General features: G+C 33.4%; 1 protein-coding gene across 1 annotated transcript in view; it reads right to left on the reverse strand.

The window, feature by feature from the left end:
* Positions 1–18,068, reverse strand: part of MSR1 (macrophage scavenger receptor 1) — a 46,978-nt gene extending 28,910 nt beyond the window's left edge. Inside the window, exons 1-4 of the mRNA XM_017500579.2 lie at positions 17,956–18,068; positions 15,200–15,313; positions 8,747–9,159; positions 3,599–3,785 (exon numbers count right to left, since the gene is read on the reverse strand). Coding sequence (XP_017356068.2) covers positions 3,599–3,785; positions 8,747–9,159; positions 15,200–15,313; positions 17,956–18,058 — 817 coding nt within the window. The 5' untranslated portion in view covers positions 18,059–18,068. The remainder of the gene's footprint in view (positions 1–3,598; positions 3,786–8,746; positions 9,160–15,199; positions 15,314–17,955) is intronic.
* Between the last annotated feature and the right edge of the window lie 255 nt (positions 18,069–18,323).

Consider the following 18,323-nt stretch of genomic DNA (forward strand, 5'->3'; position numbering starts at 1 on the left):
GCACCCCATCTTTCATTTGGTGCCAATGTTCTTCCTTTTTTTTTTTTTTCAAATTAGTGTTTGGTGTGTCCTTGATAAATGTTATGCTGGTATCACTTATAAGCCATTTCTTCAAACATCATTTACAAATTCAGGCATTAATTCTGCATTGGGCTAAATATTCAAAAGACCAATAAAATTATTCAAGCAAAGGGGAAGAGAGTCCCAATGTTGTTTTTCAGTGTACACAGGAGTACACACACATACTCACTTACTCTCTCTCTCTCCCTGGTACTGACCTAGTTTCTAAGTCTCTGTGAGTGACTATTGTTTTTAAAGATATATATAGTTCTGAAAGTTTCACCAGTCCCTCGTATTTCCTTTTCTCATGCTCAAATTCCCTCCAAAACATGAGTGTAATCTATCGAAATTCAAACAGCTCACTGATCACCAGATTTTGATTGTTTTATTAACTATCACTTCAAAGAGGTTCAAAATTTCTGCCACCTTCCAAATGGCTTCCAATTTGCTTTCGATTCCTCACATATGTGGGTTCAAAAGCATTCCACGGTTGGCCAGGGGCAGTAGCTCATACCGGTAATCCCAGCACTTTGGTAGGCCAAGATGGGTGGATCACCTGAGGACAGGAGTTCAAGACGAGCCTGGTCAACATGGTACAAACCCTGTCTCTACTAAAAATACAAAAATTATCTGGGTGTGGTGGGACACGCCTGTGATCCCAGCTACACAGGAGGTTGAGGCACAAGAATCACTTGAACCCAGGAGGCGGAGGTTGCATGGAGCCAAGATCATGCCATTACACTCCAGCCTGGGAAACAGAGTGAGACTCTTTCTCAAAACAAACAAACAAAAATATTCCAAGGTCTCTGTAGGATTTGATGCATTGACAGAATCCAATGTATCCTTCTTTTTTCCATGTCATCCGCCTTCCTTCTTTCCTCACCTCATCTCAGCGCTCCTCTGACTCTATTTCTACATAAAATGGTAATTCGTCTCCACTTGTCTTTCCCTCCAACTCAATTAATGTCTATCCTGATAACCACCATTTTTGCTTCCTCTCTTTCTTGTATTCTTCAAACCCATGAACAGTTTCTTCTTTGTACACATTCTCTAATCTTCCTATGGCCCGTCTTTGACATCCCAATACCCTTTGATATGCTTAGATACTTATTAGCAATGTAGGAAACACTGATAGATTTTAGAAGTGACATGGAATAGAAGAAACAGAGTATCAAGGTGTTGGGATGAGGTTCAGCAACAGAATCTCCATACAGAGACAGTAATATCATTTGTTTTGACACCTTAAGGTGAGGAGCATGTACAAGTCCAAAAGTTCTGAGTGTTTTAAACTTACAAATAAAAAAATACATAATTTATTAACCTGTTTATTCTCTAATCAATAATTTAGTTGGCTTTGATCTGATGTTACAACTTCAGAGATTTATCTTTGCTCTATAAGTAACGTCCACTTAAAAAAAATCACTACTGTGTAATAACGTATTTGTATTATAATATTGTACTTATGCAGAAAACAGCCTGATTAAGTAGGAATTGGTCTATTCAATAAAATTTACTTGAAAGATGACAGCATTGCTTAACTAATAATAAAAATTTTATAGACCACATTAATTATAATCTTGGGTCTTAGGTATTTTTAATATAAAAGTTATTTTTCCATGTGCATAGCAAAGTCGTAGTCAAATATTTATTTTTCATGGAAAGAAACAAATTATTCAACAAAAAGGATATACAATTTTGGAATAAGCTATTTGCTTCTTAACTCCTTTCACATCAATACAAAATAATCCAGATCTTAACCAGGGCTGGCCACAAAGTGGTCTGGAGCAGAGATCAGAAAATTATGGTCCATGGGCTAAATTCAGTTCATAGTCTGTTTTTGCAAAGAAACATTTGTTGTATCACAGCTCTGCTCACACAACCGTGTATTTTCTGCNAGGAGGCGGTGCAGAGTTAAAAGAATTTACCACGATAGTTGTAGATAAAGACAGGCAGATTTATTAGTGAAAGTAGGAAAATATGTTGCAAGGAGGCAATGAGCAGGCCAGCAGAAGAGAAGCTGACTTCCGGGAAACAAAGGCTTGCTGGAGATTTTATAGAATAGTGTTTATACTGTATGAGAGCTTGTACAGTACTGATAAGCCAAGGTTACAATGAGGTAACTTGCAGGTATCTGTTGATAATTTTCATGCAGGAGGGCTACATGTTCTGGACCATGAAGAAAGGCAGATTTATAGCTCATCTTCATTTTCCTTTTGCTTTCCCTAGTCCCACCAGCTTGACTAATTTTCCCTAATTAGGGCACAAAAATATTGTCTGTACAAAAAAAGGAAAATCATATTGACTAAGCTCTTGATAAAAACAAAACAAAACAATAAATTAGAATGAACTATACTAAAAATATTAGCAGGAAACTAGGTAGGAGGACCATAAAAGCATGTTCTGTTTCTTGTGTATTTTAGGATGAACGTTAAGTTACTGATCAAATTTAGACTTCAAGATAAATGTTAAGGTCAACAATCAATAAAAATAGAAATACACTGCAAAGTTTCTAAAACCTTTTTGGTAACTTGGGTAGAGAGAAAAATTAACCAAGAGAAAAATAGTAATTGATCTGAAGGTGGCAATAAAGGAAAGCAAAAGAAACATAAAACAAACTGGAAAAAATCAGAGCACATAATAAGGTACTAGAAATAAATACAGTGAAAAGAGATTGTCAGATTGTGTGCTTTTTAAAAGAAAGGTAAGCATTCATTACAAGAGACAAACCAAAAACAAAGTATACTAAAAGGCAAAAGGTTGCAATCAAAATATAGAAAAATACCTGCAAATGGTTGAAATCAAAATATAGAATAAAACTATAATGTAAAGCCAAAGCTAAAATATCTATAGTGTAAAGCTAAAACTAAAAGCATATGTGTGTGTGTGTGTATACACATACACATGGATATATATATGTGTGTGTATACATGTATATATATATATATCACATATATATGTGTGTATATACATGTATATATATATATCACATATATATGTGTGTGTGTATGTATATATATATATATATATATATATATATATATATATATATATAAAAATTAGTAAGATTCAATTCACCCTATCTTCTTTTACTAACAGATACTGCAGAAGAAATGAACAAATCCATCATTTTGGAGAGTTCAAAAGATCTTTTTAATTAATAATACAGTCAGGTAAGAAGTAAAAAGACTGGAAGTCTTGAAAAAGTATTAATAAGCTTGATCTGTGAACATGTGAAGAAACTTGTAATTACAGAAAATTTGTATTTGTCTTCAGTACTTTTGAGGTAGTTTTTAAAAATGAGAAAATCATTAGATCTTAAGATATATTTTGTTTATCTCTTTCTATTTGAAGGATACAAGGCTACTGCTATTTTATCCTGTCTTGATCTGATTTTAATATTTTTTTCCTCTGGGTATCTGCAGTAAATGTATGCTCAAAAACTATTTCTTCCAAACCATAAGATTTCAAATACAAATCTCTGCATGTATCAGTATATTTGAATATGCATCATTTTCTGGAGGAATGACAAGACATTTACCTTGAATTAAAGTGATATTTCTCAGTGTCTGAGAATGTTCCCAGTCTTTCAGTCTGAGATCATTAGTGATGTTATTCAGTACTTTCACTTCTCCTCTTATTTCCTGTTCCAAATGCACTTGTTCTTCTTTCATAGCCATGATTTCTGCTGATACATTGTAAACACGCCTCTCTAATTTACTGATTTCCTGTAAAACATAAGTGAGCATTCACAACCTTTGCTACATATATAATTATCAAATATGAAAGTTCAAGAAACCCTAGGAGTTCAGGTTTTTAAAAATATATTACAGGAATTTTATGGAATAAGAATACAGAAATTAGAAAACCTTTTAAAGTAGTAATTCTATAATTGTAAAACATTTCTTCTTTTGACCGAATGGCTAAATGTTTACCATCACAACCCCCTTCAAAGAATCCATTTAACGTATTTAAGATATGTTTCTATTCCCATATATATAGACGTCAAAATCCTATCAATAGAATAAACATCATATGGTTTTAATTTATCTGAAGTATAATGTCTTCATACTGTAGAGTGACAACATATTCCAATTCCATAAATTTGATGGATTTATATGGGAAACTGTTTTATGGTAATAAGCAAAGCTTAATGTCATAATCCTCAGTGGTGATGAACATTGACAATAGATTTTCATACTCAATAAAACCTCAAACTAGCATATTAACAGTGCTTTACTTTCAGTTTGCATTGCCTCTGTATTTGAGGCATCATTAGTGTTTTGTGTTTTCAAATACATATACATTTTGTATATATTTATATATATACATTCATATACTTACAGTTTTAAAAAGAGAGGATCTTCCTATAGGCTCGACTATGCTTTTGTATTTTACTTAATAATATATTAAGAATATTTACCTACTAAAATACTTTAGAGATTTATATTTTCAGTAATTTAGTGGAAGTGAATCTATTTCTCAATATTTATTTAGGATTCCTATTCATAGTGTAGGAATTCCTGAGCTGTGTACTTTTCTACAACCTTAAACAATGCTGTCATGAACACCATTTTAAATATATTTATATACTGATACAAGTACTTTTACAGAAACTTCCCAGAAGGTGGATTTGATCAAAGAGACTAAAAAGTAAACAGCATTTTGTTCAAACATTGCCATACTCCTTTCCAAATATATGCTACCTTTTTTTTTCCCTCTTACTGAGTATCAGTATCCACTTTTTGCAGATAACTACTGGGTACCATTACAGTAATATATTTAAGTTTGCACAGTAAGAGTAGGTACATAGCAAATTATTATCATTTAACTTGTTTTTCAAATTATAATGAGGTTAAAATATCTAATTAAAATTTTGACAATATTTATTAATTTTTCTTTTAGATCCTTTGCTTGTTTTTCTCTTTTGGTGTTTGGCTTTCTCTTTGTGATGAACCAAATCTTCTCATCTATTCTGGTAATATTTTATGTCTCTCTGTTCAACTTTTTATCTCATTTTTGTCTTCATTGTATGCTTTATTATTTTATTAAGTACTTCTGTATTCTAAAGTGGATAGATACTCATTTCCCATTTGCACATGGAAATAGGCCTGTGGTATATTTTTCTTCGATCCAGATGTAAAGTGAAAATTATATTCCTTTGAACTGGACTGAACTAGACAATTAGAGGTGAGAGGTTTAAGATGGTCAGGGTGTAAGACTTTTGACAATAAATGAATGTGCATCTAGCTTTGTCCTTCAGTGGCACTGTACTTAGAGAGGTTTATCAGCCTTCATTGTTCTAACTGTGCAATCTCCCAACCAAAACCTTATTCTAGACTAGGATTTCTCTATTCGCACCTCCTCCTTCTCTGACCATTTGACATTTTCTGTACAATACCATAATTATGATAAAGGTGAAATAGTGAGCATGGATGTTTGGAGGCACAGCACCATGATAAATATACTTGACTTAATTTAGGTGGCTAAAAATTGCTGCAAGTATGACACGTAGTTCCAGACATTCCACAAAAGGAGTTAAGGGACCAGAAAGTGATTTTGCTCCCTAGAAACTAGGAATTACTCAAGTTTTTCATACATAAAAGCTGAGGCTACCTTCTTTTTCCCTTCCTTGAAAACCACATATCTTGCTTACATTTGTCAAATTTCACTGGAAATTATTTTTACTGGGATGAGGAAAATTGTATTTAATTTTTAAAAAATCCTATAGAGCATCCATGCCGACCCTCCACCCACTGCCACCAGTGACCTTCCTAGAAACAGGCATTTAATTTTGCAGCCAAACAGTCCTTTTCACCTCTGTCAAAGGAGATGGTAAGTGGCACCCCATCTTTCATTTGGTGCCAATGTTCTTCCTTTTTTTTTTTTTTCAAATTAGTGTTTGGTGTGTCCTTGATAAATGTTATGCTGGTATCACTTATAAGCCATTTCTTCAAACATCATTTACAAATTCAGGCATTAATTCTGCATTGGGCTAAATATTCAAAAGACCAATAAAATTATTCAAGCAAAGGGGAAGAGAGTCCCAATGTTGTTTTTCAGTGTACACAGGAGTACACACACATACTCACTTACTCTCTCTCTCTCCCTGGTACTGACCTAGTTTCTAAGTCTCTGTGAGTGACTATTGTTTTTAAAGATATATATAGTTCTGAAAGTTTCACCAGTCCCTCGTATTTCCTTTTCTCATGCTCAAATTCCCTCCAAAACATGAGTGTAATCTATCGAAATTCAAACAGCTCACTGATCACCAGATTTTGATTGTTTAATTAACTATCACTTCAAAGAGGTTCAAAATTTCTGCCACCTTCCAAATGGCTTCCAATTTGCTTTCGATTCCTCACATATGTGGGTTCAAAAGCATTCCACGGTTGGCCAGGGGCAGTAGCTCATACCGGTAATCCCAGCACTTTGGTAGGCCAAGATGGGTGGATCACCTGAGGACAGGAGTTCAAGACGAGCCTGGTCAACATGGTACAAACCCTGTCTCTACTAAAAATACAAAAATTATCTGGGTGTGGTGGGACACGCCTGTGATCCCAGCTACACAGGAGGTTGAGGCACAAGAATCACTTGAACCCAGGAGGCGGAGGTTGCATGGAGCCAAGATCATGCCATTACACTCCAGCCTGGGAAACAGAGTGAGACTCTTTCTCAAAACAAACAAACAAAAATATTCCAAGGTCTCTGTAGGATTTGATGCATTGACAGAATCCAATGTATCCTTCTTTTTTCCATGTCATCCGCCTTCCTTCTTTCCTCACCTCATCTCAGCGCTCCTCTGACTCTATTTCTACATAAAATGGTAATTCGTCTCCACTTGTCTTTCCCTCCAACTCAATTAATGTCTATCCTGATAACCACCATTTTTGCTTCCTCTCTTTCTTGTATTCTTCAAACCCATGAACAGTTTCTTCTTTGTACACATTCTCTAATCTTCCTATGGCCCGTCTTTGACATCCCAATACCCTTTGATATGCTTAGATACTTATTAGCAATGTAGGAAACACTGATAGATTTTAGAAGTGACATGGAATAGAAGAAACAGAGTATCAAGGTGTTGGGATGAGGTTCAGCAACAGAATCTCCATACAGAGACAGTAATATCATTTGTTTTGACACCTTAAGGTGAGGAGCATGTACAAGTCCAAAAGTTCTGAGTGTTTTAAACTTACAAATAAAAAAATACATAATTTATTAACCTGTTTATTCTCTAATCAATAATTTAGTTGGCTTTGATCTGATGTTACAACTTCAGAGATTTATCTTTGCTCTATAAGTAACGTCCACTTAAAAAAAATCACTACTGTGTAATAACGTATTTGTATTATAATATTGTACTTATGCAGAAAACAGCCTGATTAAGTAGGAATTGGTCTATTCAATAAAATTTACTTGAAAGATGACAGCATTGCTTAACTAATAATAAAAATTTTATAGACCACATTAATTATAATCTTGGGTCTTAGGTATTTTTAATATAAAAGTTATTTTTCCATGTGCATAGCAAAGTCGTAGTCAAATATTTATTTTTCATGGAAAGAAACAAATTATTCAACAAAAAGGATATACAATTTTGGAATAAGCTATTTGCTTCTTAACTCCTTTCACATCAATACAAAATAATCCAGATCTTAACCAGGGCTGGCCACAAAGTGGTCTGGAGCAGAGATCAGAAAATTATGGTCCATGGGCTAAATTCAGTTCATAGTCTGTTTTTGCAAAGAAACATTTGTTGTATCACAGCTCTGCTCACACAACCGTGTATTTTCTGCACCTGCTTTTGCACTACAATGGCAGCAATGAGTAGTGACAACAGAATCCATATGATCCTAAAAGCCTAAAATGTTTCCATCTGGCCTTTTACAATGAAACTCTGCCAACAATTGGTTTAGAGTGGTGTTGCAATAATGAAAGGGATATCAGATGATTCTACAGACTGATTGTGATGGTGCTTTTTTCGCGGGCTTCTTGCTGTTTATTTAATATCATACCTTGCAAAGAAATAGAAAACTTAATGTGTATTTGATCTCATGATGATAATGAATATACAGATATTCATATGATATTCATATCATATGATATATTCATATCATATGATAATGAATATACATTACTGTCCTATGATGACTCCATGATGATAATATGTACACAATCAAAATTTAATTCTTCATAGTTGTTTATACACATAACATCATATATATACCTGTTGGGAGTGGCAAAATAAATTATTTTAAAATTTAGATGGTTTTAGGATATTCATATAAAATAAAAGGTTTCCATTCCTTTGATGATGAAGAAATACTGGGTGTGTTGCAAAATTCGCAAGTATGGAGTGTTCACTTCTCAAGATCTGCTAAGATAATCTAAAAATTACGATTGGTTTAGGCAGTCTAATAAGACACTTTAACAGTATTTATAGAATATATAAAGGGAGTCTATATTCAAAGGGAAAAAAACTCCCCCTTTTTCTAAGAGTTTGGAAAAGGAAATCCATTTCAAATCCTTTAATACTCATTCAAAATCTTTTGATAAGTTCACCAAAGAAATCAGGGTAAACAGGATGATAAAACAGGGTTTGCAACTTTTGCTTTCCTTACCGCCTAAGGAGAAAAGATCTGGATGGATTCAATTTCAGCATATGAACTTGTAGTACAAAAACTCTTACCTCTTGTTGCTTAAAGGTACTCTCTTGCATTTTTCCATTCAGCTTTTCTATGTTGAACTGCAAATCAAGCAATGTGGTATTCAAACTTATTAAGGACTTGGAGATTTCATCTATTGCATTCTCATGTCCCTGGACTGAGGAAAACAAGGTACGTAGCTGGAGAAGAACGTCATTAAATCTTTGATCAACTATCAGGCTGAAATTTTGGAAATGCTCTGATTCTACGAGGTTGGCTTCTACATCTGAAATATGTTGGATTCTCCTCTCCATGTTGCTCATGTGTTCCACAAAGAGTTCTTGAAATCTCATTTCCTCTTCACTGTCATTTCCTTTTCCCATAAGATTTTGTGTTGTATCATTTACATTAGTTGAACCAACTGAGCAATTCTTCGTTTCCCACTTTAGGAGTTGAGCTGTATATTTAAGTAAAAATAAACCAGTCATGGCCTGATACTTAAACGCATACACTATCTCATCCCATATTGTTCCATTCTGTTCATTTTATTCTATTCCATTCCATTCCAACATTTTAGTATTTGTTTTAAATCTACGACATGTGAACTACAATAAGTATTTTGCTGAGAAGCATACATTCTCCCTTTCCTATTTTACATTAAGATTTATTACAGAGTTACATCATGCTTTCTGAATTGCTGCTTATCTGAATCTTCTTGGCCACCGATTTTGGCTTTTCCAAATCAAACAAATTCTATAGATGATGAAAGGCAATGTATCTATGAAACTGTGGTTAGAACATAACAGACTAACGCTTACTACAGTTTCTAAAGTAAGCATGTTGAATATATTAACGATGCTGCTGACGATCACGATGACCACAAAAGCAACGTGTGGTAAAATAGTGATGTCATGCACAGCATGGATAAATTGTTGGTTTATCTTCTTCATTCTTTCACTTAAGCTACCAGAGAAATGTCACTTTCACTTAACACAGACCTAATTCACAGTAGGAGGAGCAGGAAATTGGACAGATACATTTTTTCTCTTTAAAAAGGTACTATTTTTATAGGACTCCTTTTAACTATTGTAAAATACATATTTACAGCAGAAAATTTAGAAAAGGAAAAATAATTTACCATGAATCTCACTGTCCTAGCTTAAACTACAACATTTTGGTGTATGTGTCTCAACCCTGGTTCTGTTTCTATTATCATATTATTATCTTACAATATAACATTTGTATACAATCTGGAAACCACTTCTTAATTTAATGTTCTATCATAAGTACTTTTTCATATTACTAATGTTTAATACTGTTCTATGAAAGTAATTTAATAAATTCCATTGTATTCTATGTATAGATCTGTCAGATTTATTTAAAAAACAACTGCATTTAGTTTGCCTCTGTTTTCAGTAATATAGTCAATGTTTGGATGAACAATCTTGTGATTAATTATTTCCCAAAGGAAAAAAATTATATTTCAAAATAGTATTTTAGGAACATACTGAGCTGCTGACAGATATCCCTAAATGGGCATATGTTCTCTAAACAAGCTAATTATCATTCTGAAATAATTTAGAGTAATATGTTTTATAGTTAAAAAAATTAAAAGGCATAAACATTAACTTTTTATACAAAGATAATGCATAATTATAGACAATGAGGAAAACGTTAAACACAATCATCATTCAGTGATGGCTAAGATTTTTTATTTTTCTGTAACTCTATGTACCTATTTATACCTTTTATCAACATTTATATTAGTCATATTCATATTAGATTGGATGTAAAAGATTTTCCACATTTGACAATTATGGAACACTAAAAAGAATAATTTCATATGGCTCAAAAATATATGCAGCTCCACCTATCAATTTTCTTAGTAAAAATGATAAGGTGACAGCGCCAGTTTTTTAGATTTTTGAGGATTAAACAACATATGAAAAACTTTTAGTTCTACCCTAACTCAAGGATTCTGTTCCATAAATGAAAGCTTGGTGTTTTCATAGGATCTAGCTCCCTGATTCTAGAATCTTCCTACACTCCTCCATTACCAACTAGGTTACTCTGGGCAAGTTAACCAACCCTCTCTTGGCTTTGGTTTTCTCAATTTGTAAAAGTAACAATGACCTCAATAGTGGTGCTGAGCACAAAAGAAATAGGCATATCTATTCTTCTAAACAGCCTTATATGTGAGAGATATTATCTCAGTTATAGAGTCCACTGTATTTTTTATCTTTACTTAAAGAGGCTGTTTGATGAGGGTTACTACTGTAGCTATCATTACATTAGGAATGTTAAATATGTAATTAAACTACAATTCTAATTAAATACATAATTAAATTCTAATTTCAAAAAATGCATGATACCATATTTTTCCTGGTTGTATTAATTTAATATTAGCTAATTTGATATAACAAAATATGTGTGACAATATTTTCATGTGATCTATAATAGAGATTGTATATTATTCTATATTTTTTAATTTATCAATAACTTGGACATACAAGTATATTTAACTGCATCTCATCACATTATATTCACTGTGGGGAGCAAGTATGGGGTTGACAGCCTCATCCATGCATTCATTAATTCTATAGTTTATTTATTACATACTTACTATGTGTAAGGCATTGTTTGAGTAACTCTGGGGATAAAAGAACAGTTGGGAATGAACTTTGACAACAATCAGAAGTCAAAATAAACAATTTTAACAAAAATTACTTCAAAATTTTCTTCTAACATGTAGAAACGGAAATACCATTTGAACCAGCAATCCCATTACTGGGTACATACCCAAAGCATTATAAATCATTCTATTATAAAGATACATACACACATATGTTCATTGTGGCAGTGTTTACTAGAGCAAAGACTTGGAACCAACCCAAATACCCATCGATAGTGGACTAGATAAAGAAAATGTGGCACATATACGCCATGGAATATTATGCAGCCTTAAAAAAGGATGAGGTCATGTCCTTTGCAGGGAAATGGATGAATCTGGAAACCATCATTCTCAGCAAACTGACACAAGAACAGAAAACCAAATACCACACGTTCTCACTCATAAGTGGGTACTAAACAATGAGAACACATGAACACGGGGAGGGGAACATCACACACTGGGGTCTTTTGGGGGTTGGGGAGATTGGGGAGGGATAATATTAGAAGAAATACCTGATGTAGGTGACAGGGGGATGGAGGCAGCAAACCACCATGGCATCTGTATACCTATGTAACAATCCTGCAAGATCTGCAGATGTACCCCAGAACTTAAAGTATAATAACAAAAAAAAATTCCTCTAACATTGTCCTTGTTTGATTATTATTTCCTTTGAAATAGCAGTTAAGAATTTGGATTCTAGAACAGAACTGCCTGGGTTAGCAATTCAGGCGCTGCCCTTTATCAACTATGGCATCGAACAAATTACTTAATCTGTCATTGCTTCTATTTCACCATCTGTATAAATGGGATACTAATAGTCAGCGTCCAGATAATTAAATGAACTCTATGTAAAATACTTAGACCACTTACTGGCACATAATAAGTACTTGATAAGTTTCAGGTTTTTGCTATTATTAATATTTGGATTCAATATGTGTGATTCAAGTACCTATATGTCCAATGCTGATTAACTATGGGGAAGTAGCATTGTGATGAAAAACTTTTTCTGGAGTTGGATGTTCCCATGAGCGCAGTCATCTCTGTGCTTTATTTTACTACGCACATGGCTCTGATTGCTCAACCATATAATTTTACTTTCACTGGAAATAAATTTTATTTTATATCAGTAAAGCAAATATTTTTCACAATATGGAAAGGGAAGACCCAATTTGACTAAAGTCATGTGACCAACTATTTTTAATTTTGACAACGGGTTAAACATGAGTTGACAGTAAGTGCTACATTTTGTTTATAGATCTAAAAACACAAATTGCCTGTTTCATCCAACCGTGAGTGAAAACTAATTTTCCTTCAGAATGTTAACTTTTTATCATATATCTAGGTAAAGAATGCTAGGGTTTATATTTTCAAAAGTTCACTTATTTTTATTGGAGAGATGGCATTTAGTGACTTTTCTATTCCACATATGAAAGGAGACAGACTTTTTTAAAAACCTAAGGACAGGGTTATATCTGATTCTAAAGATCATATCTGCTCTTTCATGTTGGAATTATCTTTTTCCACCCCAATGTATATTGTTTTCAGCTAAAGAATTTTTACTGTTTCAGTAACAATTATACATATATATACATATATATATATACAATTGTTATAAATATACATATATGTATATATACATATAAATTTTTGATTTTATCTTATTGTTCTGACACAATATTATGTGGTTACACTCTGATAGTGTTTCAGCAGCTTCTTTAAGAAAAGGTAGTAAATGGAATAAACCTAATAATTAAGAAAATAGCTCTCAATATATAATTCACTTCATATTTAGAGTTTTATGTACAATATTCTATTTTACCCATCAATTCATATTTGCCAAACTTCTATCATTTTAGGGATATATTTTGTCTACATTTGTAATTTTTATGCCAAGTAGAGATACATATTGCCTTTTAGTTTCTTTTTGAAAATATACTGATCTACAAACTTAACTAAAGTTGTAAGTAGATTGTCAATTGTTTATTGTTAATACATGATAAACACAGCAAGGTCTTTTCCAAATTTTGGTGAACCTGATACTGATGTGAACTTACACAATTGGAACATTCTTAGCGTCTCATCAATTTTAGTATGTACCTATTGTAGTTTTAGTAAACAAACTACTTCAGATCAACCATTGTCAACTTCAGAACAACTGTGTGAACTGGTAGTATTTTCTAATAGCTCAGGGACTTTGAACTTGGTTAGACCTTGAATTCTTTTCTGACTCCTGCTTGTGCTCTCCATGAGCCTATGAGAAGCAGTAGTCCCTGGTGTTGGTTCTGCAGGCAGTGGTTTGTATAAAATTGACGAAATATACCCAAATTCTAATTGGTTTATGGCTAACAACCCCAACAATGAAGCATCCTTTAGTTATGCCTTTCAAATTATAGATAAGCATAAACATAAACAAACATATAGATAACCTTGATTTACTAGATAATTGTTTAATGCCAAACATGTCAGCTCCTTTTACTCAGACAGCAGTAGTTTGGTTGGTTGGTTTGGTTGTTATGGTTGGATTTTTGTTTTAGTTTATTTTTAATGGCCAAAAAGAAGTTAACTGTTACCTGTGGAAAATATTTTCCCGTGGTGACTTTGTTTTTTGTTTTGTTTTTTATGGTTGTATGTTGTTTTATAAAAACTTAATTAAACTGGAAGACAACAGACCCGAGGATAGGGTTCAGAAGTCTGGGATGGGAACTCTAGCTCCAACACTGAGCTGTCTCAATTTTCTTATGTGGATAATGAGAATAATTATAGCATCTGTATGGAGGGTAAATTTAAGGGTGTATTATTGCTTTTATTATTTCTTTCTTAGTGAAATTTTCACTGTGTCTTGGAATACTTCCTTAAACTGCTCTTTGGCAGAGGAAGTTTGGCCTGGCATCTAGGAACATTTTTTTGTTGTTGTTGTTAAGCTGCTTAGTATGCACATAAAAATGTATCTTATTCCCAGGCTATCTCTTGTTAGAGAATACGGGCAGACATTTTATCAGCCACATAGAGAAGAGGAGAGCTACAAGGCACATAAATTCAAATACTAATCAAAATACATCAAATCCATCCAAAATTCTCCTAGGGGAATGAAATTTACATATGTGCTTAAAGTGTATACAAGCTACTCACCCTCATAGAAAAAGTCAAATCTATCCCTGGTTCAAGTCAGACTCTCCAAAAATATACATACCTCAAGAACATCATTTTGAGCCCAAGTAACATGTTCTATTATTTTTTCTTTGAGAGGATACTATCAGGTTATTTTTAGAGATATTTTAAGTAATATCCCTATGAAAAGTGTGGTCATATAAACTGGATTTTGCTAAGCTGTAGGCCACTATTCTACAAGGTCTCCTCTCTTTGAAGACTAACAGAAATATTTTGTCTGCTCTCAGTACTAAAAATTTAAGAGCTTCTCCTGGACAACAGGCTTGTTTTTAATATTATAGCCATTATTAATATAAATGATCACGTAATTTCTTTACATTGGCAAAGTGAATACTTTTGAAATTTGTCACCCACATTAGGAGCAGACTCTAGAGGATAATGTATTTTTTAAAGAGTTTAATCCTTTTCGTTTTACTTTTACAAATCTATATTTTTATCTTGCACTTACTTTTTCTGTTTCCTTTTTACTAATTTTAAAACTTTTTCTACTTAACTTTGCACAATCTGTTTTTTAATTTAATAAATTTGTAGGACACTTTGTAATACAGTATTTTCTTTATAAATGTACCATATATAAAAGGCCGAAAGCTTCTTTTTTGCTTTGGCAGAGTAACTCACAAGATGAGTTGCTAAATTTAAGAACTCTGGATTACATTACCTGCCACTATTCCAATGAGAGGAATGAGAACTGCAAACACAAGAAGATAAAGGGCAATCAGTGCAGCTTTGAAGGACTTCAGTTTCTCTTGAAGGGAAGCACTGTTTTTAGGATCTAATAAAACACAAAACCCAGCCTATGGTTAGAAAATGTTATCTTGTTCCATAATTAAAACAGTTGTAACTCCAATTATACTGTTACTATCAAGCCTACTGAAATAAAAAAGAGGGAAAATTGGTCCACATTTATCCAATAGAAAGCAAAGGGACAGTTACAGGAAAGGCCAATCCAGGTATCTATCATTGTAGACACTTGAATGACTTATCCACTAACTAAACATCCACAACAAAGTTACCATGATCTACAAGTTGTGCTTGTCTGATTTTTTGTAATTAGTTAAGAAATTTTAATATCGATACTTACATATGCAAACATAAATTTTATCCATTTACTCATCGTTCACATGGGAACATATTCTGGGTGACAATAAAATTTTCTAAAGTAACTATATAATTTTTTAATATTTTAAAATCAGATAGGGCAAATACTTATTTTCAATGACTACGATGTTAAAATAATTTTCTTAATAGTTTTGTATTTGGATATCTCTTATGATTTCAATACAATGTAAACAATATTTAAGAAGAATTAAACAAAGTGATACACATTTTGACTGAACTTTAGAATGGATCAATGATGCCCACACTCTCTATGTTTCAGAACATATTTTAATAATAGTAACCTTTTATTCATATGCATTTATACAGAACTGTGATTTGTATAATGGGATGATAATTGTAACTGTAGTAGAGACGAATCAATGTTGAGGGAAACAGTAGATGACGAAGACCTTTCTCTGATTAGGTGAATACAACAGTCATTAAAAATTTCTTTTCTATGGTCATTGCTTTTATCGATCAATTAAGAAAAAGTAAATTTTGCTTTCAGGTTGCAAATTCTTAAATTAAAAACAAAGGTTAGACATTATTCAATAATATTCTATAAGGGATTGAAAGGAAAAGAGAGAAAAATTCTTAAAAGCAAAGAAAAGAGCTGGCTGGGGTGGCTCTTGCCTGTAATCCCAGCACTTTGGGAGGCTGAGTGGGGAGAATGGTTTGAGCCAGGTGTTTGAGACCAGCCTGAGCAACACGGAGAAACCCTGTCTCTACAAAGAATACAAAATTAGCCAAGCGTGGTGGCATGTGCCTGTAACCCAAGCTACTCAGGAGGCTGAGGTGGGAAAACTGCTTGAGCCTGGAGGTCAAGGCTGCAATGGGCTATGACTGCACCACTGCACTCCAGCCTAAGTGACAAAGTGAGACCCTGTCTCANAAAAAAAAAAAAAAAAAAAAAAAAAAAAAAAAAAAGAAAGAAAGAAAGAAAAAGAGAGAAAGGAAAGGAAAGAAAATATTTAAGGAAAAAAGGAAAAGAACTCATAATAGAAACAAGTTGAGATATATTCCACCTGCCAGGTTGACTAAGCCTGAAAAGTAGCAGTCACCTTCTTCATCTCTAATTTATAATCGCAAATATGAATTCTATCTTTAAATAGCTCTCAAAAATATTGGTTGCTTTTTCTCTTCTCCCAATGTCTCTCTTCTCCTTCCTCAAACTCTCATCATTTCTGTCTGTAACAGCCTTCACTATTATTTGTTTTTATATGTGCCTCACTTCTGCCACATCCTCCCATCCACCCTTTACACAGAGCACAAGATCCACTGTGCCCTGGAGTTGCAATCTATATTTCAGGTTTGCTGTGTAACAGCTTCTATGTGATCCTTTAACTTTGTACATGCTGCTTCTTCAAATTGAAATGTCTTCTCTGTCTTTTCTGCCTCCACCCATCCCCTTAGTGATATGTATTTATGCTTAGAGGTTTACTACAATTACAAGTAATTCTGTCACGACAACTTAAATGCTCCTGTGCAGATACAGCTGAGTATTGCTACTGTTGAGCTGTTGTAACTTTGCAAATGTGTTTCACCACTGGTATATGGATTGAATGGTGTGCCCTCAAAAGATATGTTGAAGTTTTAACTATAGGTACCTGTGAAACTGAGTTTATTTGGAAATAGGGTCTTTGGAGGTATAATCAAGTTAAAATGAAGTTATATTGGAGTAGGGTGAACCCCAATCTAATTACTGATGCCTTTATAAGAAAATAACAAATAGCTACACAGAGAAGAAAAAACATATAAAGAAGGAGGGAGAGATGAGAGTGTGAGGTACAAAGGGAAGGAACACTAAGGATTGCCAGGAGCCACTAGAACTAGGAGGAGGCATGGAAGATTCTTCCCTAGAGCCTTCAAAAGGGCACATGGCCTTCCCGACACCCGCATTTCAGTGTCTCAATCTCAGAACTGTGAGAGAATACATTTCTGTTGTTTTAAGTCTCCTAATTTGTGACTATTTACTACAACTCTAGAAAACTAATACAGGCACCTACCACCTGTGATTTTCAAATATTAATTAATGGGTCATATTTAGCTTGGATCATATTTATCTCCAGGACCTAATATTGTAGCTAGGAAGTCAGAGGGCTCAACTGATATTGTAGATTAATTTAATTTCATGATAATTATGCCTTACTTTAATATAAGCTTATTTTTATTCCACCTCGAGAATATCCCTGTTTGTCAAATACATCTTATTTTAACATCCATATACACTTAAGGTAAGTATTAAGGCTATAATTTTATAGACTGTCAATAACTCTAAGAACAACCTCCATGAGCAGCCCATCGCCTTCTACTTACTGGGAGGAAGCAAAGCTGTCATTGAGTGAGCGTCAAATTTCACAGACTCAGAGCAGCTATCAGTGTCCTCCTGTTGATCACGAAAGCCATCCCACTGCTCCATACTTCTATGAAACAAATGGAAAAACATATTAATTCCACATGAAGTGGTCAGGGCTCTTTTGCATAATGTTTCAAATTGAAATTTCAGTTTGAAATTGAATCTTTATTCTGTGATGCAATCTATAATAAATAAAACTTAATTTTAGCAAAAAGCCCCCCATAATTAAATGTGTATATCTGTCATATACAGCAATGTATTAAACTTACTCATAAGTTTTAACTTCCATGTGAAAAGACAGATTTACGTGGATCCCTCTCATGTATAT

This window comes from Cebus imitator, unplaced genomic scaffold (genome assembly GCF_001604975.1).
Source record: "Cebus imitator isolate Cc_AM_T3 unplaced genomic scaffold, Cebus_imitator-1.0 Scaffold13, whole genome shotgun sequence".
NCBI classification, from domain to species: domain Eukaryota; kingdom Metazoa; phylum Chordata; class Mammalia; order Primates; family Cebidae; genus Cebus; species Cebus imitator.